General features: G+C 39.8%; 1 protein-coding gene across 2 annotated transcripts; it reads left to right on the top strand.

Moving 5' to 3' along the window:
* On the top strand, positions 1 to 26,770 carry C1H6orf118 (chromosome 1 C6orf118 homolog). Of its 2 annotated transcripts, none has more exons than XM_072830396.1 (10): positions 1 to 91; positions 6,620 to 7,293; positions 8,110 to 8,232; positions 9,017 to 9,076; positions 14,493 to 14,617; positions 17,112 to 17,170; positions 21,200 to 21,381; positions 24,297 to 24,350; positions 24,931 to 24,992; positions 26,535 to 26,770. In XM_072830396.1, exons 1-10 carry the CDS (start codon positions 67 to 69, stop codon positions 26,608 to 26,610), a joined length of 1,440 nt encoding a protein of 479 aa, XP_072686497.1. In that variant the 5' UTR covers positions 1 to 66; the 3' UTR covers positions 26,611 to 26,770. The 2 variants fall into 2 exon arrangements, with proteins under 2 accessions (XP_072686497.1, XP_072686490.1); XM_072830389.1 differs by lacking the exon at positions 1 to 91 and adding an exon at positions 274 to 463.

Raw genomic sequence — 26,770 nt, 5'->3', positions numbered from 1 at the left:
GGCTTCGAATGTTTGTCTGTCTCCGCAGTAACTGCGGCGTCGGCGCGGAGCTGGGTCGGGGAGACCATGGCCGGGGGTTCAGCGCCCGAGTGTAAGTGCGCGCTGAGCGCGGCCGGTTTGCAGCCCGAGGGCAATTGCCCAGGACCCCCACTCCTCCGAACCTGGTGCGGAAATGAAGACCTTTTGGGGTGTCTGCTCCTCAGCCCCGGGGGCACCGGGTGCAGGACTGCGTCTGGGGCGCGGTGCCTCCTCTCAACACCCAAGAGTCACACTCAAAGGAACAAGGTCATGTGCACGCGCGCGTGTGTGCACTGGCCGTGTGCGCGCACGTGTGTCTGTGCTTGTGCATGGGTGTGTGTCCCCTGGGAGGAGGAGGGGGGAAGGGGGAGATTTCGAGACGCCGTTCCAAGTGTTCTTTTCAAAAAGCCGCACCCCGCCAGCCACCGGGCAGCCGCCCGGGAAGGTGAGGGTTACTGTCGGGATTTTAGGAACGGGAGGTGAGGGGAGTGCACCCAGCTCCTTGGACCCCCAAGCCGTCGCTTGCCCACCACAGTGCGGCCTGAAAACGGGATTGGTGGTTCAGATGAATTCTAGTTGAGAGAAAGCTTCCTGGATTGAGCAATATTGTCTGAATTATAGCCTATCCCAAAGGAAAGTGTATTCCCTGCAAGTGCATTTCACACAGCAGTGCGAGCGTTGGTTAGTGGGCAGGTGAGAGCCCGGCCGCCAGCGGCGCGCTGACCCACTGGCCACTGGACCTGACCTAAACCCTAGGGGGCTGTTTCCTCCCCTGCCAGGTGAGGGTGGTGATGGCACTCCGCCCCTGTGGATTCCCCACCATGTCTTCTGCTCCTCCCGCTGTTACTCAACTTACTGGTTGTGTTCCTGAAAACCCACTTTTTATAAAGACTCCAAATGATAATGTCAGTTGGGCCTCTGAGCAGGTGGCTAATTGAATTTCTAGTCATGCTATTTTAGCACTTTGTGTGTTTTTTAATTTATGTTTTATTGGTGTTCAATTTGCCAACATACAGAATAACACCCAGTGCTCATCCCATCAAGTGCCCCCAACAGTGCCCGTCACCCAGTCACCCCCACCCCCCACCCACCTCCGTTTCCATCACCCCTTGTTCGTTTCCCAGAGTTAGGAGTCTCTCATGTTCTGTCTCCCTTTCTGATATTTCCCACTCATTTTTTCTCCTTTCCACTTTATTCCCTTTCACTATTTTTCATATTCCCCAAATGAATGAGACCATATAATGTTTGTCCTTCTCTGATTGACTTATTTCACTCAGCATAATACCCTCCAGTTCCATCCACATCGAAGCAAATGGTGGGTATTCGTCATTTCTAATGGCTGAGGAATATTCCATTGTATACAGAGACCACAGCTTCTTTATCCATTCATCTTTCAATGGACACAAGGCTCCTTCCACAGTTTGGCTATTGTGGACATTGCTGCTAGAAACATCAGGGTGCAGGTGTCCTGCTGTTTCACTGCATCTGTATCTTTGGGGTAAATCCCCAGCAGTGCAATTGCTGGGTGGTAGGGCAGGTCTATTTTTAACTCTGAGGAATCTCCACACAGCACATGAGAAAATGCTCCGCATCACTGGCCATCAGGGAAATACAAATCAAAACCACAATGAGATACCACCTCACACCAGTGAGAATGGGGCAAATTAACAAGGCACGAAACCACAAATGTTGGAGAGGATGCGGAGAAAAGGGAACCCTCATACACTGTTGGTGGGAATGTGAACTGGTGCAGCCACTCTATTTTAGCCCTTTAAAGTTCCTTTCTGCTTTCAGGTGTGTTGGCTTCCCATGCACCAGGAGGTCCATGTATGTTGTCCAGTAATTTACAGTTTCGCACAGAATACTCCTTTCTCTATGTGCGGGTGGTGTTTGGGTAATGAAATGTGGAGGTGGTGGGTGTTTCCAGACATGGTCATGTGTACACAGAACCTCTGAGCCCATTTTTGCCTCGCAGCATTTGTGTTCATGGTACTTAACTTTCAGGAATTGCCCTATGAGATTCAAATGGTGAGGCGACCGCATGTCTATGCACAAAGTGCAATGTAATCGTTGGAAACAAAAAAGCGTCTTGTCTTATTTCGGTATTTCTTAATAAGTCTGGATTCTGTAAATTAAAAAGTAGGAGGAAAAATTAGTTGCCAGGTAAATCCCTAACAAATAATCCAGGCACCTGCACGCTGGCTATACAGCAGGTGGCAGTGACACTTTTACAGTCTTCCAGCCTTTGGAGGTTAGTTTTTCTTTAATATGAGGTAAAGAAACTGAAGCCTCTCCCCTATAATGTTGGGAGGTATCACCACATTGTTCCATTTGGGGTCCCTGGTGGGGGCAGCAGAGTGCTGTGGGTGGCCCCCTGATCTCTCTCATGGAGTCTTGCTCTCCCTGACTTGTCAAGTCTACGAAGCGATTTTCCTGCCACTCCTGCTGGCTGCTAGCCCGCCCCCCGCCGTCCTCACCATCGGCCTTTCCAGGTCTGGGGACGAGGGAGCCTACGTTGCACATACTGTATTTGTTTTCTTCTGCTGCTCTAACAGATTACCACCGATTTAGTGACTTAAAGCAAACCAAATTTGTCATCTCCATTATCTAGGGCAGGAGTCTGGGTCCTGCTAGGGACTCGCTGGACTGAAATCAGGATCCCCTCTGGATTCTTGCATCCAACACATACCACAGGGATGTTTGCTGACTTAAGTGTGGGGGTGAGGGAGCTAGCCCAACAAGATGTTTGTGGGATTCTGAGGTTCCCCGAGATCAGATCGCAGAGAGAAGTGACTTGTAATAATTGTGACATTACAGATCTCCTGCTTCGGTCCTGGAAAAGATGAAACACCAAAAACAACACCCTGTGTTTAAAAATCTCAAACACTAGTGTTTGAAATATTTATTAAGTTAAGCCTAGTCCAAAAAACTTCTTACTATGTCTTATCCATAGCTATTCAAAATTGGCTTGGTTTTACCCAAAGCAACTTTGTTTCCTGATTACTTTGTGAACAACCACATTTTCCAATGAATTATTTCAACCTTTTCTGTTCTTTTTCTGTCCGTTTGAGATGGTAGTCTATGCCAATAGCAAATAATGTTTTCAGGTAGAAAAATAATTAAATATTTATTGCCAGTATGGGATCCCAGGTACATATTGTAAGAACTTGGCAGAGAGAAATGGAATCCAGATTCTCTGAATCTGGTGAAGCAAGTTTTGTTGCAACCTAAGGGAAAATATTCCAAGTAGGAAAATTATTTTTGCTAAATTTCTGGTGGTTTCAAATCCTTTTTGGGAATAAACAAAGGATAACACAACAACGGAGCTGCCTCCTTCTCCCACTTTTTTTTTTAATTAATTAATTTATTTATGATAGTCACACAGAGAGAGAGAGAGAGAGAGAGGCAGAGACATAGGCAGAGGGAGAAGCAGGCTCCATGCACCGGGAGCCCGATGTGGGATTCGATCCCGGGTCTCCAGGATCGCGCCCTGGGCCAAAGGCAGGCGCTAAACCGCTGCGCCACCCAGGGATCCCCTTCTCCCACTTTTTAAAGAGAGTTGGAATAATGTGCGTCATGGTGAATTTTAGGTGTCAACTTAGTTAGGCCACGATGCCCAGATATTTGATCACATTTCATTCTGGATATTTCTGTTGAGGAAATTAATATTTATATCAGTAGACTTTGAGTAAAGCAGATTGCTCTCTGAAATATGGGTGGGCTTCATCTAATCTGTTGAAGGCCTTAATAGAATAAAAACTGACCTCCCCAGAGCAACAGGGAATTCTCTAGCAGAAAGCCTTCGGCATGAAGTGGGTATCCAGCATCCTGGCCTACCATGAGGTTTTGGGCTTGCCAGACAGCATAATCATGTGAGCTATTTCCTTAAAACGAATCTCTTTATGTATTCTCTCTCTATCCTACTGGTTCTGTCCTCCTGAGAAGCCTCACAAATATGGTGTGTGTTTAGTGCCTTAAGTGTTTATACCCTTGATGAATTATGATTAACTGTCTTGAAAATTGTTCTAATATTTTAACATTTTGTAAGTGGTTTCTTTGAAGGAATAAGCTAATCTATAAGGATAAATTCTCAGGAATCCTACTGTTGGAAGTTTTTGTGCTAATATCTGACCACACAGATGGGAGAGGTTCATTTGTCTCTTCATGGGACAATGCTCTGGGCTAGGCAACATCCCTGAGATGAGAAGGCTCATTTCCCTGACTTCTGGTATATATTTGGCATAGTCCCCAACACTTTGAACATGAAAAGAGAGTGCTCTGTGATTGTGTTGTGTCCCACGGCACCAGTGACCTCAGGACAGGTAGCATGTTGGGTGGACCTGACTTAATCACATGAAGCTGGTCCTAGAGGAGGGGGCCAGAGATAAGGGGCTTGAGAAGTATGTAAAGGGGAGTCAAGGTAGGGGGGTAAGTGTTCAGGGTTGAGGGCAGCCACTAGGAGCTTAGGTTGACCCCATCAACAGCCAACCAGAAAGTGGGGACCTCAGTCCTACAACCACAGGAACTGGATTCTGTCAACAACAGGAATAAGCCTGGAAGCAAGTTTCTTCCCAAAGCTTCCAAGACCTCAACCAGGCCCACATTTTAGTATTTATGTTGTAATGTCCTGAGTGGAGAATGCAACCCCACAGTTCAGGCTGAAGTTCAGACCACTAGAACTGTCAGCCAATACATGGGTTTGAAGCTACTTGGTTTGTGATAATTTGCTACACAGTAATAGAAGCTGTCCCACTTCTTCATATTCTCTGGGCCTTTATCTCTCTATTTTTAAAAAATATTTTATTTAAGAGAGAGAGAGAGAGAGCACAAGCCAGGGGGAGAGGCAGAGGGAGAAGGAGAAGCAGACTCCCTGCTGATCCGGCAGCCAGATACAGGGCTCCAACCAGGACCCTGAGATCATGACCTGAGCTGAAGTCAGATGCCCAGATGCCCCTCTGGTTCTTTATTTCTTTTCTTAGGTGAAAACAAAGGAAATAATGTGTCCTGATTTATTATCATTATTTCAGGCATGGATTGGTCAGGGAGATAGGTTTGGATGTGGTGTGGGTCCTAGAAGGTCCTTCCCTGCATTGCTTGGGCACCTGTGGAATGAAAGAGATGATCCAGCCGTTTGGATAAAAGTGTTGTATTTAGGAATCAGTTCTGCCACTTATTAGGTTTCTGGACCTGAGTGGGTCACATCACTCCTTCTCAGCTTCCCTTTTACAAAATGGGGACAAAACCAGTTACAGATGGAATCATGTGATGACCAGAGGGTGCAACAGGGTTTTGGATGGACACGGGTAGTGCCTGGTCTGTGGGGGTTCAGAATGGGCCTTCCAGGGCTCTGCAGGGCCTGCTGTACCACTCTGTTGCCTGTGCCCTTCCTAGCTCAGGTGACACCAGAGGACAGAAGATCTGTTTGTTTTTTTCTTCTGGGGTTTTTGGGGAAGGTCAGGCATAGGCTAGCTCCTCTAGGGCTCTCACAGTGCCTGGCCAGAAAGAAATCTCCTTTCCTCATGTTGAAGTCTGGGCCAACTCATGTTCTACCAGAAGCATTTCATAAGGTGTTCCCTGTACTATACTCCTTCACTAAAGACTGATACCATTTATGGAGTAGCTGTTCCACACCATGTGATTCTTTGCCAAATGCTATTCCATTTAGCTATCAATCAATCCTTTTGAGTAGGATGATTATCCTGGTCTTGCAGTGGAAGAAAGTATGATTCAGAGAGATATGTAAGCTTTTTGAGATCACATGGTTAGGAAACTGACTCGAAAAGCCAGCTTCTTATTGTTTCATGTCCTGGACTGTAGGCCCAAATGGAGCCTTCCCACTGGGACATATGGGAAGCCAGGCCCTTTGTGGAAGAATCTGGGGTCCCCATCAACTTACCCATAGGTTTTACTCTCCGGCTCCTTATCTTCCTGCAAGTGGGGAGGGGAAGAGAAGGGGTGACTGGCTCAGTAGTCACTGAGGGTTTTACTGACACATTTCAACATTAAGAGAGAAAGAAAAATACCTGTCTTCATTTCCTAGGGGTGGCTGTCTCTAATTGCCATCATTATGAATTGTAATTAGACTGTTAAACTTTTCCTTTCAGAACCCTTTGTAAAAAAACTTGTATCGAATCAAAAACCCCATCCTCCCTCCTGGCTTTGCAGGGCCTTGGACTTCCTTCCTTCCTTCCTTCCTTCCTTCCTTCCTTCCTTCCTTCCTTCCTTCCTCCCTCCCTCCCTCCCTCCCTCCCTCCCTCCCTTCCTTCCTTCCTTTAAAAAATATTCTTTTTTAAAGATTTTATAATTAAGTTATTTCCACACCCAATATGGGGTTTGAACCTACAAACCCAAGATCAAGAGTTGCAGCTCTATGGACTGAGCAGGCAGGTGTCCCTGCAGGGTCATGGGCAATCTGATCAGAACTGCACATTATGTGCATCTAGAAGCCCCCTGTTTGCAGTTGGGCCTGGCCTGTGTGCTGTTTTCCTGTTTGTGTCTGTTGGCTCCTCCTGTGGGAATAGAATATACCAGCTCAGCAAATGCACATAGCTGTCTTATTGTGGAACTAATATTTAATAATCTTATTATCTTTTCTGACCAGTTTACCTGAAATGGAAGCACTGTGAGGTGCAAGGCGTTAGGACTTTATGCAATCTAACAAAACTTTTGAACAAAGTTCAGAAAGATCACAGAGATGACATCTATCTCTACACCTCTGGGCACTTGAATCCCAATAAGCTCTACAGGCCTCCTGAGACAATCCTGAATCACTGGCCCAATGCCAGTAGACCAAAAGGGGAAAAAATCTTCAAAGTAGAAAAACCATGTGATAAGAAGATTGCAAAGATGAAAGATGCTTTGGCTTATTTTACCATCAATACAGCTCTGACTCCAAAAGATGCCCAGGCTACACCACTATTCAGGTATTTGAACCCCCTGGAGCATATTTCCCACACTTCAGAAGAGGACTTGACCCCAAGAAAGCCTCCAAGAAAAGAGGCTTCTCCAGAACTGCGGAGAAGAGAAGAGCTGAGATTGCCAGAGATGAAAGTTCTCAAGTACAGAACAGTAGAGTCCAGCCGTCAGTGTGTGATGTCTCCCCAACACAAGGATGAATACCAGTATATCAGCTCCTACTTAGCTGGCATAACGAAAGCAGACAAGTATAAGAAGTTCCTGTGTTTCCAAAAGGAAGTTCTTGCAAAGCAAGATCTCATGAAGAATGATTTCACTGGGAGCAAGGCCGCAACATGCCATGAAAAAAAGTTGGAACAGGTAAGGAGGTTGATTTTGCAGTACTATGGGCATACTGCTGTGGTTCAGGTGTCTAAATGCTATGGATGGAGATCTGCATTCAGGCACCTCATTTACATTTCCAGGTAGAATATAGTGTACCTACCAGTTGCTGAGAACATCTGACATCATGTAGTTGATAACAGGGAGAGAGAAAAGAAGTCTAAGTCTGGAAACAGGTCAGTTGGAAGTGACTTCATAGGGAGAGTGTCAGATGCCAGCTGGCAGCTGTGGTAAATACAATGTTCATGGATAGCAGACACATCTGAGAAAAAGTTTGCCTAACTCACTATGAAAGCATGGGAGGGAGAGTGAGGTGGGAGTAGATGGTTAGGTAATGTAAGTATAGTCTGCCTTTAGTCACCCATGTCTGTGAAAGGTGGTGAATGTGATGGGAGGCACTTTGGTGAACTCCTGGGGGCTGTGAGTTGTAAAGAAGGACCTCGGATGTGACAATGAGAATGCAGGATTACCTGAGAGGACTAATGGAAAGAGGAAGACCATGGGGGCATTGTGAGCACAGTGAATCCTTGAGTACAGGGCATAAGGGAGTGAATAAAGAAAACATAGACCAATGTGCCTTCAACAACTATGCTATTGGACATTCTCAGCACTGCTGGGAGGGAATCAGAGGCACCATGGTTTGGTGCCTGGCTCTGCCCAGCCCCAACTCTGGGGTGGTGGGAGCTGGACCCTCTGATAGAAAGCCTTGTGGAAATTCTCATTCCTCCACCTGAGGAGCTATTTGGAAAGGAAAATTAAGACATTCTGAAATGGCTGGTTCTGTTTTACAACTAGGAGCTCCAGAAAGTGTGTGTATGCGACCCTCAGCAATTCAACAGACTGCACGTCTTCAGAGAAGTCTTTGAAGACATTTGCAATAGTTCTTTGATATTTGGTGATATCTTGAAAGAAATTAAGGTAATAAAAATGTTTATTTCCTACATAGCAATTGAGGGGCATACATGATGTTCTGCACAGAGGATTGCAGTTCTCACAGAAATTCTACCAATTATCATGGCCTCCATTCTACAGATGAGGAAAATCACTCACAGACTCAAAGTAATGTGCTTCTAGCCACGGAAATCAGAAATGGGCCTTGTGAATAAACCACCAGCTAGCTCACTCCTTAAGCCCATTTTTCCTCACTAGAGCTTCCTAGTTAGTTATAGACTTTTCTAAGTTGTACATGTATAACATAAACTATCATAATTATGCCTAATAATTTCATATAAATTATAATGGAATTACACATTTGCTGTGATTTCATGATGAAAGTTGATTTGAAATGAGGTTGCTTCCAGATCTTACTATTGCCTAAGTCCTAAAGATAATGAATATTTATGAGCAGTCGTACAGCTGCCTATTCTCCAGAGAACATCCCCGCCCCTAGAGAGCTCATCTCTGGCAGGTCAGCAGGACCCAAACACAGAGCATCTGTATGGCAGGAGATCACATGTTGTATGTGTGTCAAGGTATTTTGTGATACTATTCTGATGTGATCAATAGTTAATACTCAAATGTGCTTCAAAGTTGGTGAGATTGTATACACTTTATTTGGTATATTGGTTTATAGATTGAAGGAAAATTTTAGAGTTTTGGAAATGATCTAAACTGACATCCTTAACCTCTATATTGTTTATAGCTGCAAAGAAACTTACATTTTAGTGTTATGACACATTTTCAATGGATTCTTTTTGTACAGGATGAATATGAACTCTACATGGCGATACTTCTGCAGTCCACATCCCCATCACAGTATAAGGTAACAGCTGATCCTACAGGTGTCTTTACTTCTTCATATTTCAAGAGAAATAGAAAGCATTCTGAATCCAAGAAGCCCCATTTGTGCCTCCATCTTTATGCCAGTTGAAGGACACTGTGGGTAAAGAATTTACCTTCTACCCACAGTGAGAGTAATGGTGGGGTGGAAACACACATTTCCTGTGTTTTGCCAATGTCTCTGGCCACCCATTGTCAGTGATCTCCCTGGCTTATCCTTCTGTAACCAAGCCCTCACATGACTGTTTTACTCAGCATCAACCTTCTCTTTCCTTCCTCTCTCTGTGGTTACGAGATACATTTGCATACTTTACAATGATGACTCCCAGCTCTCTGTATGTCACCCTGGTGTTTCCTGTAGGTTCCAAATTATACATGTTTCCTGCTTCTCACTGGATATTGACACTTAGATGTCTGGGACAGGCAGACTACAGACCTAAAAATAGGAAGATTATCCTGAATTACCTGGGTTGGCCCAATCTAATCATGTGCAGAGAACCTTCTCTGGCTGGCATCAGAAGGAAGAAGTGGCGGGAAGAGATTCAGAGAGATTCTGAGTGAGAGGAGGATTCCATGGCTGTTGGGAGCTCTGGGATGGAGGGTCCACATGCAGGGATAGAGAGAAGCGTCCAGGAGTTGACAGCCAGCAAGGACAGGACCTCAGTCCTACAACCACAAGGAAGTGGGTCCTGCCAACAACCTGAGTTATTCTGGAGGATATTCTGCCTCAGAGCCTTGAGAAAGGAAGGTAGCCCCACCAGCACCTTGATTTCAGCCCAGTGAGATCTGAACCGGACCCAGCAGAGCTAACCCAGACTCCTGCTCTACACAATAGAGATGATAAGTTTGTGCTAAGCCACAAAATTTGTGGCAATTTGTTATGACAACAATACAAAACTCAGAAAATGGTCCATAAATATCTCAAAATAGAGTTTCCAATACTATTTTTAAGCTGTCCTTTATTGAACATTAGCTACCAAACTGTGTGTGTGTGTGTGTGTGTGTGTGTGTGTGTTCCACATCTCATTGGTGCCTCGCAGTGGCCAGGATTGCACACCTTCCTTGCATTTTCCTGAAGATGCAGCCGTGCTGAGATGAAGTGTCCTCCAAAACATTGTGTCTATCTGGAAGCTGTGAGAGTGATCTTACTGGGAAATGGGGTCTATGCAAATATAATCAAATGAGGACGAGGTCAGTGGAGCGGGGGAATCCTAATCCAGTGACTGGTGGCCTTAGAAGAAGAGGGGAATTTGAACGGAGACACAGAGGTTTGGGCCACTGTGTTTTCATTTTCATTTGTTTCTGTGTACTTTTGGATGTCATCTTTGATTTCTTAATCTATTCATTGTTTAGTAGCAGGTTGTTTAACTTCCATATATTTGTAGTTTTTCTGGATTTTTTTCTTGTGGTTGATTCTCATTTCATAGCATTGTGGTTGGAAAAGCTGCATAGTATGACTTTGATCTTTTTGAATTTGTAATACTTGTTTTGTAGCCCAGTATGATCTATCCTGGAGAATGTTCTACACCTGGGAAGAATGTGTATTCTGATGTTTTAGGATGGGATGTATTAAATGTATCTGTTAAATTCACCTGGACCAATGTGTCATTCAATGCCATTGTTTCCTTGTTGATTGTCTGATTGAATTATCTGTCCATTGATATAAGTGGGGTGTTAAAGTCCCCTACTATTGTTGTATTACTATCAATTAGTTCCTTCATGTTTATTATTAACTGCTTTATGTATTTGCATGCTCCCATGTTGGACACATAAATATTTATAACATATCTTCTTACTGGATTGTCCCCTTTGTTACTATATAGTGTCCTTCTTTGTCTTTTGTTCCAGTCTTTGTTTTAAAATCTATTTGTCTGGGATGCCTGGGTGGCTCAGTGGTTTGGCTCAGGTGATGATCCCAGGGTCCTGGGATCGAGTCCCACATTGGTCTCCCCACAGGGAGCCTGCTTCTCCCTCTGCCCATCTCTCTGCCTCTCTCTCTCTCTCTCTCTCATGAATAAATAAAATCTTTAAAAAATAAAATCTATTTTATCTGATATAAATATTGCTACTCCAGCTTTATTTTCACATTTATTTGCATGATAAATGTTTCTCCATCCCCTCACTTTCAATCTGCAGGTGTCTTTAGTTCTAAGATGAGTCTTCTGTAGGCAGCAGACAAATGGGTCTTGGTTTTTTAATCAATTCTGTCATCCTGTGCCTTTTGATTGGAGCATTTAATCTACTTATATTCAAAGTAATTTTAATAGATTTGTATTTATTGTCATTTTGTTACTCATTTTGTCTTTGTTTCTGAAGTTTTTCTTGGATCCTTTCTTCTTGCACGGTTTGTTGGTTTTCTTAGTGATATATTTGGATTCCTTTATTCTTTGTATCTATTATTGGTTTTCGATTTGTGGTTACCATTAGGTATGTATATAATATCTGTATATAGGAGTCTATATTAAGTTGATGGCTGTTTAAGTTTGAACCCATTCTTTACTCCTCTTCTCTCCACATTTTAGGTATATGGTGTCATATTTTACATCCTTTTATTTTGTGAGTTTCTTGATTTATTTTTTACAGAAATATTCATGTTTACTGCTTTTAGCTTCCTATTTTCATACTGTCACTTTTGGTCTTTTTTCCACTCTAAGTGTCCCCTTTAATATTTCTTTTAGGGCTGGTTTAGTAGTTATGAACTTCTTTAGTTTTTGTCTGTCTGGGAAACTCTTTATCTCTCCTTCTATTCTGAATAATAGCCTTGCTGGATAGAGTATTCTCAGCTGCAGATTTTCCCCATTCAGCACTTTAACTCTTTCATGCCACTTCTTTCTGGCTTGCCAGGTTTCTGCTGAAAAATCTGCTGATAACCTTATGAGGTTTTCCTTGTATGTAATTGTCTACTTTTGTATTGCTGCTTTAAAATTTTTTTTCTTTATCACTACATTTTGTCCATTTTAATTACAATATGTCTTGATGTGGATCTGCTTTTTAATTTTTTTTTTAATTTTGTTGGAGGTTCTCTGTGCCTACTGGACGTGGAAATTTCCTTCTCTAGATTAGGGAACTTTTCAGCTATTATTTCTTCAAATAAATTTTTTGTCCCCTGTTCTCTCTCTCTTCCTTCTGGGATCCCTATGATATGAATATTACTAAGTTTGATGGAGTCGCTGCATTCCCTAAGTCTATTCCTGTTTTGCATAATTCTTTTTACTCTCTTTTGTTCAGCTTAATTACTTCCCATTACTCTGTCTTCTAGGTCATTAATTCATTCCTCTGCTTTTTCCAGCCTGGTGTTCATTCCATCAAGTGTGTTTCTCACTTCATTCATTGAACCCTTTATCTCTGCTATGTTATTCATTATTTCTGTGTTAAGGGTCTCACCAATATCTTCTACTCTTTTTTCAAGGCCAGTGAGTATCTTTATGATGATTACTTTATATACTCCATCAGGCATGTTCCTTATATCTGTTTCACTTACCTCTCTGGCTGTGGCCTTGTCCTGTTCTTTCATTTGGGACAAATTAATTTATCTTCTCATTTTGTCTAAATCTCTGTGCCTGTTTCTCTGTGTTAGGAAAGTCAGCTATGTCTACTTGTTCTTGAGGTTAACAGCCTTATGAAGAAGAGGTCCTGTAGTGCCATGCAGTGTAATGTCACTTGTCCCCCAGGGCTTGGCACTTCAGACAGTGTCTCCAATGTGTGCTGCATCCACTCTGCTGTTTTGTCCTAGCCACTTTATCCTTTAGGCTGCTTGTCTGCAGAGGCTCTCATGGCCTATTGTGGATGGTGTTTGGTCCCTGGCCTGAATGTGGTAAACCTTAACTAGGTTTGCTCTGCTTGTGAAATGAGACCAGTCACCACCACTGCTGGAACCTAGACCCTGCAAAACTTCCAGGTTGGGAGATGTGGTGTTGGTCAGCATTTGGGCCATTCTTCTGGGGGAAGGGGTCCACTGCTCTAGGACTGATGCAGACGTGGCTGGGAGATTGGGTTCCACTGAAGCATGGGGGGCTGGGGCAGTGCTTTGTGTAAGCAAGTTAGGTAGTGAGTGTCCAGGCTGCACTGATTCCTGCAAGTGGTCCTGTGCTTGTGCTGAGTACTGGCAAAGGAAATGGTGCCTGCCAGTTCCTTTGTTCTCAGAGGGATCTCTCTGTGAATGCTTCCTTTCTGGGACACACTCCAAAAGGAGCAAATAGCCTCCCCACTGTGTGCACCAGGTGCTCTTCAGATTTCTGTTTCCAAGCTGTATGTCTGTGAACTGTTTCCCCTGCCTTCCCTCTTAAAGCAGGCTCAATGTCTTCGGGGGTCTCCCTGAGGCAAGCACACTGACCGTTAAAACTCCAGGCTTTACATCCCACTAGTTGCAAGAACTCAGGACATTCAGCCCCTCTTGTTTTCTAAGCCAATTGATATGGGGATTTGTGTTCCCTGTGTGGGATCCCTTATGTGCTGTTCTGCTCTCACCCTTCTTTGTGACTGTGGCTCCCTCCCCACCACATTGGCCACCATCCGTTTCTCTCTCAAATAATGTCTCCATATTACTACCTTCCTCAATGTGGACTCTTGTCTACCTTTAGTTGTTTTTCCAGCCTTCAGGTCAGTTTCTGGGGTATTTAGGGATTTGATAATTAACTAGTTTTATTTGACGGATGAGGTGAGCCTGGGGCCCTCCTACTCCATTGCCATCTTCCTCATCTCTGATTTACTCCTTAATGCAAACGTATATATACATGTGCAAAGTTTCCTTGTTCTGAGCTTTTCATGCCGCAGAAAAGTAAGTTTTTGTTTGATAGGAATAAGCAAAGGCTCCAGTTGGGGGTCTACCTGGTGTTCCTTAGTTTTTGAGGTTCAGTCCATAAAGAACATACATGCCTTTATCCTGATCAAATAATCAGCATGAAAAGTGCCCTGGCCAGCAGGGCATCAGATCCTTCTTTCTGTTTCTGGAAATCTGGCAGCCCATCACCTAATAAAGCACAGATCTTTGTGTCTCTACATTTGAATCTAGCATTGCTTTATATCCATGTAGAATAATAAAATTAAATGTTTTCTCACCAATTTAGAAATAATTGTGGTGCTTATGATGATATACTTGGAGCACTTTATTCAGCATTTCTTTTTCCCTACACAAACCCACAGTGAAACCCCTATGACTTTTTAATTTTCTTAAGAAAATAAAGTCTTAAAAATGTAAAAACAATATTTTACCCAAATCTTGACATGACATAGTTGTCCCTCCTTCAATATTTGCCCCTCCCTTTCATCCTTCGATTTACCCATTTTACCTATAATTTCTATTTAGACTCAGGATATCTTGGATACACTATAATAGCGAAAAAGGAAAATGTTCATCCTTCCTGTGTGTGTCTTACCCATTATGGCCTTGTCTTTCCTAGACTTTGCTAGCTAATGCCAAGGGGCTGGAGAGGAGGTCCGTGAAGACAGCAGATGTCAACCAGGCCAGGGAGGAGCTGAGGGCGATTGTGACAGCCACCAAAGAAGCCCTGGAGCATAATGACAAGTGAGAGTTAACAATCTGATTGGATTTATGTTGGGATTATACTATTTTACAATATATCAGGACCATGTGACAACATTTTTTTCTGCATTGTTGGGTGAGGCATGCTGCCCTTACTAATACCATATCATCTTTCCTGTCTCACTAGCCATCATATCTGTGACTGGGAAATTCAATGAAATCTGGTGTCTGTAGCGGGGGAAGGTGGGTTGGGATGGTTTCTGAAGGAATATCATCTTTGGTGGTCCCCTGGGGACCTACTGATAGGTGACTGCTGCAATGTCAAGACACCTTTCATGAATGGTCTTATTATTTTTTTAACTTAAAAAACTTTTAACTTTTCTGTGCAGACTTTCAGATGAAATCGCAAGATGATAGGGCATATGTTTTATAGAGGATTTAAAAAAATATTGAAGCAAAGCCAACATACTCAAAATATCATCAAGAAAACAAAACATGAAACAAAAACCAAAAAACAAAACCATGCCTTCAATATAAGTGGAAGACAAAAAGCATCCAAACTTCAAAATGTTTGAGAATAGAAAAATACACATCAAATGCCAGTGAGCATGGAAGCAAGGAACCAATGCTGAAGTGATAATGATATGGTGGGAAGAGGTTGAAAAGGAAGTGATCAGCATACTTTAGAATTGTGCATTGAAGGGAGAAAGATGCAAGGGAAGGGAATTTAGAATCCCATAAAAGAAGAAAATTGAAGAGCAGATGACCCTTCCACTACTGTTCTTTCTTTCCTCCAAAAAAAGTTATCTAATAAAAAATCAAAATAAAACACCCTAAAACAACAAAAAAATACTTTGCTGTTATGACAAAAAATAAGTCATCTTGATTTAGGATCCTCACACACTACTTAACCTACTCTCCCTACCCACAAAAAAATGCAGAGGTGCAAATGATCTCTGCACAAACAACTATATATATATAGTATAAAATGAAGACCCACACAATTTAGCTATTTAGGAGAAGTAAACTGTACCCCAGCACTCTAAACTTAATTAAATATTCTCAAAAGAGTATTTCTAGCTATGAAAATGACCTTGAGTTAGAAATGTAAACACTAAGCACAGCTATCAACTCAATAAAAAGGAAGATGTGAGGCAAGATTTGATCACTGAGGAAAGATAGCTGAAAAAGTCAAAATTATGTCTTAGATACAGATGAAATTATGACATGTTCCAGGAGGGATAGTCATGAGTGATGACACAATAAGGAGCATTAGAGATAAACAAGTCAGAGAATGAAAATAAGATAACAAAAAAGAATAAAATAGTTGGAGAAAAACTGGTTGAAGTGGAAGACAGGCAAAGAAGATCCAATTTACACATAATTAAAGTCTCAGAAGAAGAAGAAAAAGCAATGGAATAGAACATAATATTTAAAAAAAAAAAGAACATAATATTTAAAACTATAAAACACTTAACATTTCTGAAAACTAAATGCCCCAAATCTACATATTGATAAGGCTGCTGCCATTATTATTAATTCATTTAATCTTAATTTATTAAAATTGGGGGTCATAATACTTTACTCTTTCTTTTCATCTCTGATAAAATGAGCTAATGTATATGAAGCTATTTAACCATGAGGCCCCTATAGACAGGTAGCATTGACTCATTTGTGGCGTTGATGTTTTTAACCAAATCACAGGATTTCTCTGTATGAGCAGAGCATATTAGACTCCCCCTTTTTGTTACCCCTCTAAATGTATTAGAAGTAAGACAATTGGCTTAGTTGAGCTTTTTTTTTAAAGATGAGAGACACACAGAGAGAGGCAGAGACAGAGGCAGAGAGAGAAGCAGGCTCTTCACAGGGAGCTCGATGAGGGACTTGATCCTGAGACCCCAGGATCATGCCCTGAGCAGAAGACAGATGCTCAACCACTGAGCCACCCAAGCATACCAATTTAGTTTTTTGTTTGTTTGTTTTTAACTAGGGAGAGAATACAAAGAGACTACAAATGTTTTCATTTCCCTTTAAAAAAATTTCTTATATTTTATTTTTAGTGTAAACAGTAGGGTTTGTGAATTGTATCTCTGGGGAGAAATCATAAGGTACAGGGAATGTGTAGTCTGCATTCTAGCCCAGTGACATGCCTCTACTGCCCTCATCTGTTGTTCATCTCAGAGTGTAAATGAGAGTTTTTTTGCCTCCTTGCTTTGTAGAAATTCAAGTAACAAAATAATATCCATAAACACTATAGGAAATCATTTATTTTATGTTAACCAGCTTCTTCAACTAGTGGTTTATGCAATCTCGGTAAGAAAGTATTCTTTTGTTTATTTAATTTGACTGATTTAGGCTTTCACTTTATATAGAGTTTCAAATTACCTTTTTTGATAGAAACTGAAATCACTTTTTATTTCTTAATTTTTAAGAAAGACTTGTGGAGTAAACTAGACAGAAGAAGAAAGGTATGAATGGAATTCTGATATTTTACTGTTTTTTTTTTTTTTTTTTTTTTTTTATTGCCAAACCGTAGACTCAGAAGTGAACTAGAGATGGAGCACACATTGTTGCAAACTGCTAAGGAAAAGTCAGGCAAGTAATTGTGTGATGTTTTTCTGACCTCTGGATGAAGAATCTTGATGTCTTCATCTATGATTTATGGCGTCCTGCTATTATTTGTTTGAAAGGATTTCTTTCAGAGATCTTGTTAAATTGTATTCATTTATATTTTTTCCATCAAATTCTTTAGGAATACAGCAAGTTTTCATTTAATCTGAAGTGGTTTAAATGAAATACTTTAAAGGTGCAGGAAACAGTTCATCTCTTCAATAGATCCTGTCAGCATGGAGATTATTACTCTAGTTTCTGTTGCTTTGAGCCCCTTTGTTTTTTTCAGTTTCTCTGGAATGAGATACAACATGTACATGACTTCATTCTCCTCTAAGATGTTTGTGGATTTTAGTGGAACATTGAATTCAGTCAAGACCTCATGTAGAAAGAATTATGTCAAGTTTTGATCACCACATTTGGAATAGATTTTAAGAAATTGACCAAATGAGAAAAATATGGGGACAGTTCCCATGAGGGTGCTGTGGACACTGCTCAGTGCTCCACATGGGACTGGACTAGAGTTTGAAGAGCTGTGGCCTCGTGAGGTTTCCTGGGTAACAGCAATGAAGACAATCCATTCTGGATTCCAGAATCTTTGCATCTCTTTTCCCAGTTCAAAGAAATTTCCTAGGCTGTCCAGGTTTGTGATGTCCTCTGTCTCACTGACACATCCTCTGTCTGGTTCAGCCCCACTCCTATGGTGTGCTGATGGTGGCGGGCTGCCAGAGGTGGACATGTCTCCCTGGCAGGCCAGTTGGCTGGTGGTTCACCCAGACTGCCAGCTTCGTTATTTCAACTGTTAGTCTCAGCTGTCTGCCTGTTAAGTTGGGATAATGATGATACTTCCCTCTCAGGTATGCTATGAGGATGATATTTAAGAACCCATGGAAAGTAGGATCAGGGAGCCTGGCTCAGAAAAGTGGTACTGCCCATTCCTCCTCCTCATCATTGTTGCTTGTGCGAAATACAGTACATTTATGAATACTTATGCAATAGCTAAATATTAAATTATTTTAAAATTAGATACACAATTTAGAATATGAGTAAGTAACCAAAATAAGGTCAGTTAAGTATCTTGCTTAAAGATACTATACTGCTTAAAGATCTATACTGTTAATGCAATGATTCAGCCAAATGCTGTTTTTCCTCCAAGTTTGTTAATACTAACTCAGGCTAGAATCACTACCCCCTGCCCCCACTCTCAGCAGCATTTAGGATATACTCACAGATCTAACCTGTTTTAAGTTCTTAGCAGAACTTGGCCTCAAAGGTTCTTGCTGGGGCCCTTTGCTTCCTTCTTCTTCTTTTAAAAAGATTTTATTTATTCATGAGAGACACAGAGAAAGAGAGAGGCAGAGATATAGGCAGAGGGAGAAGCAGCTCCCTGTAGGGAACCCGATGTGGGATCCGATCCCGGGACTCCAGGATGATTCATGCCCTAGGCCAAAGGCAGGCAGGTGCTAAACTGCTGAGCCACACAGGCATCCCCTTTTGTTTCCTTCTGTCACTTCTTTCCTTCCTGCGAGCATCACCTGTGTGCTCTACCTTTCTTATGGCCTGAGTCCTGGCCTCTTCTTTGTCCTGAGCTGGCCCAGTGCTTGTCTTCTGACCCCTTCTCAGAGCTTACAGGGTGGTTGTGTCCATCCTTCTCCCGCACCCACGTCGCTTATTCTTGGGTTCCTCTTACTGAAAAGTCATGGATGGTACTCTAGCTCATTGTTTCCTGTTTCCTTGCTGTCTCCTAACGCAGGCTCACCATTTTTTCTTTTCTTTTTTTTTTAAATTTGAGTATAAATGACACACAAAGTTACATTAATTTCAGGTGTACAACTTGGTGATTTGACAAATTTATGCCTGATGCAATGCTCACCATAAGGGTAGCTACCACCTGTCCTAGGCCATCGCTATTATAGTATCATTGGTTGTAATCCGTATGCTTTTCATTCCTAGGACTTACTTGTTCTGTAGCTGGAGGCCCATTCACTCATTTTGTCCCATCCCTCCACCTCCTTCCCTCCGGCGACCATCAGTTTGTTTTCTGTAGTTGTAGGTCTGATTCTGCTTTTTGTTATTGTTTCTTTCTTTTTTTTTTTTGTGAGATTCCATTTATGAATGGAATCATACTGTATTTGTCCCATTTTTCTTTTAAATTCAAGGGCTTCATTGTTATCTACTAACAGGATAAAATGGCAGTGATAAAAAATAATAAGAGGATGTTACTAATTTCTAGAACTGTAGTAAATGTTTCTTAATAGTTGGTTCTAGCTCTTTCTGCTATTGAAGAAATCTGGTGGCTTGTGTCCATCCTCCTTCATTCTTTTCCTAAAGTTTTCTCATATAGGAGCCTCTCCTCCAATCGTATTTTCTGTGGAACTTCCTCCTGGTACTGCAGTCTTCCTCTTTAATAGAAAAGGGGTAACAACAGTTGGGTCATTGGAGTGGCCTTATACTCCTTTTTGCTTCTATATCCCCAGTTAATTGTTGAAGGTTAAAACTTTCAGCTTAGGTTAAGGTGGGATCAGACTGTAGTTTCTGTTGGTGTAGAAGTTTAACTCTGGTTGTTTCTACCTGCTTGCTTAGTTCATGGTGTATTTGCTTATTCCCCCAAATTTCAAAACTCATCTTCAAAGTTTTCTTTTCTTCCAAATTTGGCAAGTTTGAGTGATGGCAGTCGCTTCTGTGTTGTTTACTATATGCAGGTAAGTATTATTACTCGAATTGACTTTTTTCCTATTCAAAAAAAGAGTAGTCATTCTTCCTCAAGAAATTGTCCTATCATTGTAGTCAAAATCTAATTGTGCTGTTTGAATATTAGGTTCCCTCAGCAGTGACTTACTCTCAATGTCTCCATTTCCTTTCTGAATCCTTAAATATTGACATTCATTGGAGCCCAGCATGTCTTTGGTTCAATGAACACATCTTTGATTCCAAATCTCTTCCCTGCCCTAATCCCTTTTTTAGGCTTGAAATCCATATACCCAGCTGTCTAGTAAGCATGGCCTCTTGGGTATCTCATAGGTGCCTCAATTCAACACGTCCATGATTAAACTCTCTGTTTCAATGAATGGTATCACATGGAGGTCAAGTTAGAAAGCCTGTGACAGAAATCTTTCCATTTCCACCCTATCAATCACTTCAACACAGCTTGTAGCTAGTGGCCCAGGTGGGATTCGAACCCAGCTCTCTTACCTCTCTGCTGCATTGAACTCATTTCTTTCCTACCACATCTGTTCCTAGTTGTAGCAGGGCTGAAACCTAAGGGTTATTTTGATATTACTTGTCCTCTACATCTGGATACAGTTACCAAGCTCTCCTTGTTTCCATTCCTTAAATCATTTTTGTATCTCTCCACTTCTCTTTATGCCACAGGTATTATCCTGACCTGATCTTATTTGAATGATTGTAGTGGTTTTCTGACTGGTCATCCTTTTCCAGCTTCAGCCTTTCTCATCCACTTTTGGTACTGTAGATAGAGTGATCATTGTGTGATTGTATTTATCCTTAAAAGCTTCAAAAGCTTTTATTTCCTAGCATAGGTTATAAGACCTTTTCAGATCTTCCCCTGCTTCCTTTCTAATATTCATTGATGTCACTTCCTGGCCTTCAATATCCGCACCCTACTGCATAACTGTTTTTTTTTTTTTTTTTTTTTACTGAAATGTGCCAAATTTTTCTCTTCTGCCCCTCATTACCCCCTTCCACTTGTCTAACTCCTTTTTCAACCTTTGGGTCTCAACTTCACCACACTTCTACAAAGTAGTCCTTGCACTGTCCCCACACTGTTAGGTGCTCAAACTGGGCACTCAATAAATACTTATTGATTATATAAATGAATTAGGGGAGGAATATCCCCATTCTTGGATCAGATAATTTTTATTGATGTGCTTGGAGCTCGAGTTTCATTATGTTTTATAGTTGTGTAAAACACATAATACTGTTAATAATGTATAATACTATTAATAAGAGATGACATATTAAACAGTAGTATTTTGCTTTTAAAAATATTTCTAGAATCATATAAGAAAGATGTAATGGATGAGGATTGCCTTACTCTTATTGAGAAGGTTGAAAAGAAGAGGTGTGAAATACTTAGTAAATGGGATGAAATTCAAGCTCTTGAAAGAGAAATTAAAACAACTTTGATTCATACTGAAATTTCACATATTGCTGAAAATAGGAATAAAAGCATGGAGGTATGTAATTTATTTGTTTGAATGTTTATATTTGTTCTTTTGCTTGAAGATGTTGGCAAACACATGAAACAATTTCATTTTGCAGTTGGGTAAACAATAATGGAAAATTGGTTCAAATATATTTTCATTATAAAACATTTGTAACAAATGATTAGAATAATTAAGAGATCTAGCTAAAATAACAAAAATAAAGGTGATAAAAATTCTGTAGAGTTTTGTTAAGGTTCAAATTTATCTCTTTCAGGGCAATTGATGTCTCTTAAAGTTTAACAATTTTGTTCTGTTTTTAAAGATTATATTTATTTATTCATGAAAGACACATAGAAAGAGGCAGAGACATAGGTGGAGGGAGAAGCAGACTCCCTGTGGGGAGCCTGATAGGGAATGGATCCTGGGACCCCAGGATCACAACCTGAGCCAAAGGCAGACAGTCAACCACTGAGCACCCAGGCGCCCCAAATTTAACAATTTTGTATTGAAAATGCTTGTTGTAAAAGGAATGACAGACATCATTTAGTATTTAATATATGTACTAATTAGCTGAAACTCAGAGAATTTTAGTAACCTGCCCAAAATAACACAGTTTACAGATGGCAAAGTTGGGATTCAAGCTTAATTCTTTTGGTGCTCCAAAGCCCTTACAATTTTCATCGTGTCACATTGAAACCACATAGTTAGATTTTCAGTGAATTGTACAATTATGTTAGAAGACAGAAATTCATTACTACCATTTAAAGGAGAGTCAGCTACCTTAAAAGTAGTTTTTAACAATTATTACTAACCAAATTTTTTATGAACAATATGATATAGGTTGTAGTCTATATTTTGAAATGTTATGCTGAAAAAAAAATGAAATGTTATGCTGCCCTACTTTTTATAGGTTATAATCTAATTCTTATTTGTGCAGAATCTGACTCAATGTTACACTTAGTTATAGAGTTTATAAGAGATGTGCGATTATTCTTTTTCTCATGGTTATATAGTTACATATATTTTCCCAGGACTATCTTTTTTCAATATATTTTTTAAAAGCAGAATTATAAAGTGTATAGGAAGGTGGCAGTGGTTTAAACTTGTTTTGACTTCTCTTTCTCTTTTAAAATAATATGTTCAGATTTCCTTCTGTTTTTTTTTTTGTGTACAGTCTGTTCTTTTTTAACTGAAATAATGATCTGAGAATGAACACTAATTTACAGTTGAAATTTTGAAAACTGAAAATAATATGGTATAACTTTAAATCTCATGAGCATGATATAAACTTTTCTTTTAAAATTAAAACCTCTTCAAGTGGATTTAATCTAAGAAATAGAAAATCCCTATAAGGGTTTCATATCATTAAATTATATTCGTTTAACTATTTTTTATACCCTTAGCTCAAATCAAATACTGGAAGGTACCAATAGAATTGTATTTATTATCTTATGAAGTAATTGATTTCTGGTTTTGGATGTGAAATATGTCATTTCTAACCAGAATAAAAAATAACTAAATATATCAAGAATTTACAATGTCCCAGATACTACTGTGAACATTTAAAAAATATTTCAGATAATTCCCAACAACCCTAAGAGATAGGTATTATAGTATTATAATAGTATTATAGCTATTGTTATATATTATTAGCCCTCTTTTTCAGATAAGGAAACCACAGCACAGTTGTGCTAAGTAACTTAATTAAACTCATAGTGACAAAGCAGTAGAATTAGGATTAAAACCCCACTTAGGTGCTTACTTATACACTATCCAGCCTCACTGATATAATTGTGAATACTTTTCAATATGTTGAATATCTGAAAGAGCAAGTCTTAATGGCCGTCATTATTTTGCTCATAATTATCTTGGAGATTCTCATTCACAGTATTAAACAATTTTTCAAGGTTCCGTAATAATAGTCTTAGTATTTTGATTGTGTTTACAATGAATTTATAGATTAATTTGGGAAGAAATTATAGCTTCACAGTATTAACACTCTCATCATGGATCATTTTATATTTATTTATTTGTATGCATTGGTCTTTTTTATGTTTGTTATTTTAACATTATGGCATCTGTTACTATTGTTAATGGAAACCTCAAAAACATTTTACATTACAATTTATAATCAGTTATTGTTGGTATATATGAGATTTATTGATATTTGTTTTATTTTTTAGAATTGTTTACTTGAGACAGAGAGTGAATGAGCACAGTAGGGAGGGGCAGAGGGAGAGAGAATCTCAGGCAGACTCCATGCTGAGCATAGAGCCTGACACAGGGTTTGATCCCACAACCTTGAGATCATGCCCTGAGCTGAAATCAAGGGTTGATCACTTACCTCACCCAGGTGCCCCAATGTTTGTATTTTTATATTGTATCCAGTCACTTTAACAAATTCTGTTATAAGTTTATGAAAATTGAGGAACTGCTCTAGAATTTCCCTAAAATTCTCTAGGTTTTTCTAATATCAATCCTTATCTCCTCTAGTTTTTGACCTAGAAGGCAAGGATTTTTCTGTCTTTAACACATGTCCTTCATGAGTGTGTTCATGCTTTGTTTATTCATTTTTTAAAAAGATTTTATTTATTTGTTTGACAGAGAGAGAGTGCAAGTGCACAACTGGGTAGAGTGGCAGGCTGAGGGAGAGGGAGAAGTAAGCTCCTCCTGAGCAGAGAGTTTGGTGTGGTGCTTGATTCCAGGACTCTGGGATCATGACCTGAGCTGAAGACAGATGCTTAACTGATTGAGCCACCCAGGCATCCCTATTCATCTGTTTTTAAATGGTGTGCTATTGAGTACTTTTGAAATTAGAATAACACCATTTACATAATACTTATTGCTCCCTAAGTGGAGAGAAGTATTTAACAAATATTCTTTTTTTTTTATTTAACAAATATTCTTAACTAAATATCTTACTTTTGAAACCATTTCTTCTCCAGACTGAAGCTATAAAATTGGAAACAGAAAATAGAATTTTAAAGACGAAAATACATGTAAGTTTTTGTGAATTAATGTTTTTCAATAGAAATATTTTCTTTAGTGATGTGTGATTCTTGTACTGTGTCATTATCTTTCTAAATGATAACTTTCTGTAGTGGTAGGAATATCTCACTATGCAGACATTAGCTTAAAACTGTACAGATATAAGCAAATAGTGAAAAAATAAATATTCTTTCTTAATAGTTGAATATGCTCATCAGAATTGACCATTCTGACCATTGACCATTCATAAGACCACATGTCTTATTTGGTAGCAAGGAATATGATGAACTGATTCCTCTAATGACTTTCAGGATATTCCTCCAGAATACATACTAACAATTTGCTGCTTAAAAGATTATAATTCTGGTTCAATTAGATATGTATATCCCTAGGTTCAATTAGATATGTATATCCCTCTGTATATATTAGGGATAAATATGTATATCCCTCTGTACTATATTATATATAGTATAAATTATTATGTTATTCCTGATTCCAAAAGTGAATATTCCATTTTGGTTCAATATTATTATCATATAAGATCGGTATCATGCCATTATACATGACCAAATGATTTTTGATTCTTGGTAGGTTATTGAAAGCCATGTGAAACAGAGCATAGAGAAGAGTAAGTTGAGTGAGGAAGAGCAGCAGTAAGTATTGATCCCATAATAAGAGAAGTGGGACAATCTCATGCTATTCTCAAAGCCATCCACTCAAATCTAAGTTAGACTAGACTGTAATTCTGAAATATTTATATTCATGAGTGTTAATTTTAAATATATATGTTACATCCTTGCCTGTGCTCAAGAATGCTTAGCCCACAATTTAAATTTCAATCACTGTCTATTACTTAACAATATAGAAATAAATTCTTTGGAAAGAACTGAGGAATTGAGGGTACATTCTCATGGGCAGGGATCAGGAAGGTGGGGAGGCATGTGACTGTGGTGGCTTTCTTTTCTGAAACTATATGGCTTTTAGTGGCATTGAATTTTCAAAGAATCAGAGTAATACATGCATTACTCTGATAATTTTAATTAAAAAATGAAATGGCTGATTTACATTATTTATTACATAAATTTAGCTTTATATAGTTACTTTCTTAGAATTGATTCTACAGTTCAAATTTCAGGATTGATAAGTCTGAGAGCAACAGAAAACCATTGATGGTTTAAGCATGAAAAGTGCTGATTCTTAACAACAGTAAAAAAACATTTAGTTGTAGGTGGCCTAGGTTCAATGATAATATCAAGGAAGCAATGTTCTTTTGCCTTTTTTCTCTGTATTTCTTGAGTATGGAGGCCTCCAGGCCTCCATATGGCTGGCTATCTTCAGGCAGGCATCTACATCCCGTAGAAGAATAAAAGGGAAAGGCAAGGACAAAAGGCAAAGAGCTCATCATGAGACTTTTCTTTTCTTTTCTTTTTTTAAGATTATTTATGTATTTATTCATGAGAGACACAGAGACAGAAAGAGAGGCAAAGACACAGGCAGAGGGAGAAAAGCAGGCTCCAGGCAGGGAACCCTACGTGGGACTCGATTCAGGGTCTCCAGGATCATGCCCCAGACTAAAGGCTGCACTAAACCGCTGAGCCACGGGGCTGCCCTCATGAGACTTTTCTGTCTTATTTAGAAGGGGAAGCACTTCCCTGGGACTTCCACCCCTCTGTCATTGCCCAGCACCATATCCCAAAACCATCCTTAGCTGCAAAGGAGTCTAGGAAATAGCACACTCTACTTTCCAGCTTACATGGTAGAGAAAGTCAGGGGAGAAAGGTGTTAGCGTGGTTGCTGAGTGAACCACACAGGTGGATTACATTACGTTGAGTGTCCTCAAAGGAGTGACATAGAATTACAAATACAAAATTGAGAAGGCTCCTTCCACAGTTTTGAGAATGAGACTTAATGGACCTAAAATTTAAATATCATTATGTCCAAGGCAAATCTACCTCTGCTGCCACATTATAATTAGTCTGAAAAATACTGCAGGTGACTGTGCCCATATATAGGGAAAATCTTTGCTACATTCAAGGCCAAAGTGCTACAAGAAATCCTTTAAAATGAAAGCAGAGGATTACAAAGTCTTGCTTTTTGTTTTTGTGTAAATATATCCTAGAATATTTGTTTTAAAATTTTATTATATGCTTAAGGTACTTTTGTCTAATATATTGTGTTCATTTTTTGTGTTTAAGGAAACTTTGGAATTTCATTAAAGAATTTATAAACGTAAAGGAAACAAACAATACCTCTCAAGTGACTGGAAAATGACCTATGAAAATTCACAGCCACCATGTACATAGGATGAATATTTGCAGATGTATAAATTAATGAAGATACATCTCAGTTTTTCAGTTTTAATCTCTAATAAAGTTAACATAGTATGTGTAACCTACTCAAGTTATTGGAATAAATACATGTATGCATCTGA

Source organism: Canis lupus, chromosome 1 (genome assembly GCF_048164855.1).
Source record: "Canis lupus baileyi chromosome 1, mCanLup2.hap1, whole genome shotgun sequence".
NCBI lineage: Eukaryota > Metazoa > Chordata > Mammalia > Carnivora > Canidae > Canis > Canis lupus.
The sequence above is the reverse complement of the archived record's forward strand: the minus strand, read 5'-3'. Positions and strand labels throughout refer to the sequence as shown.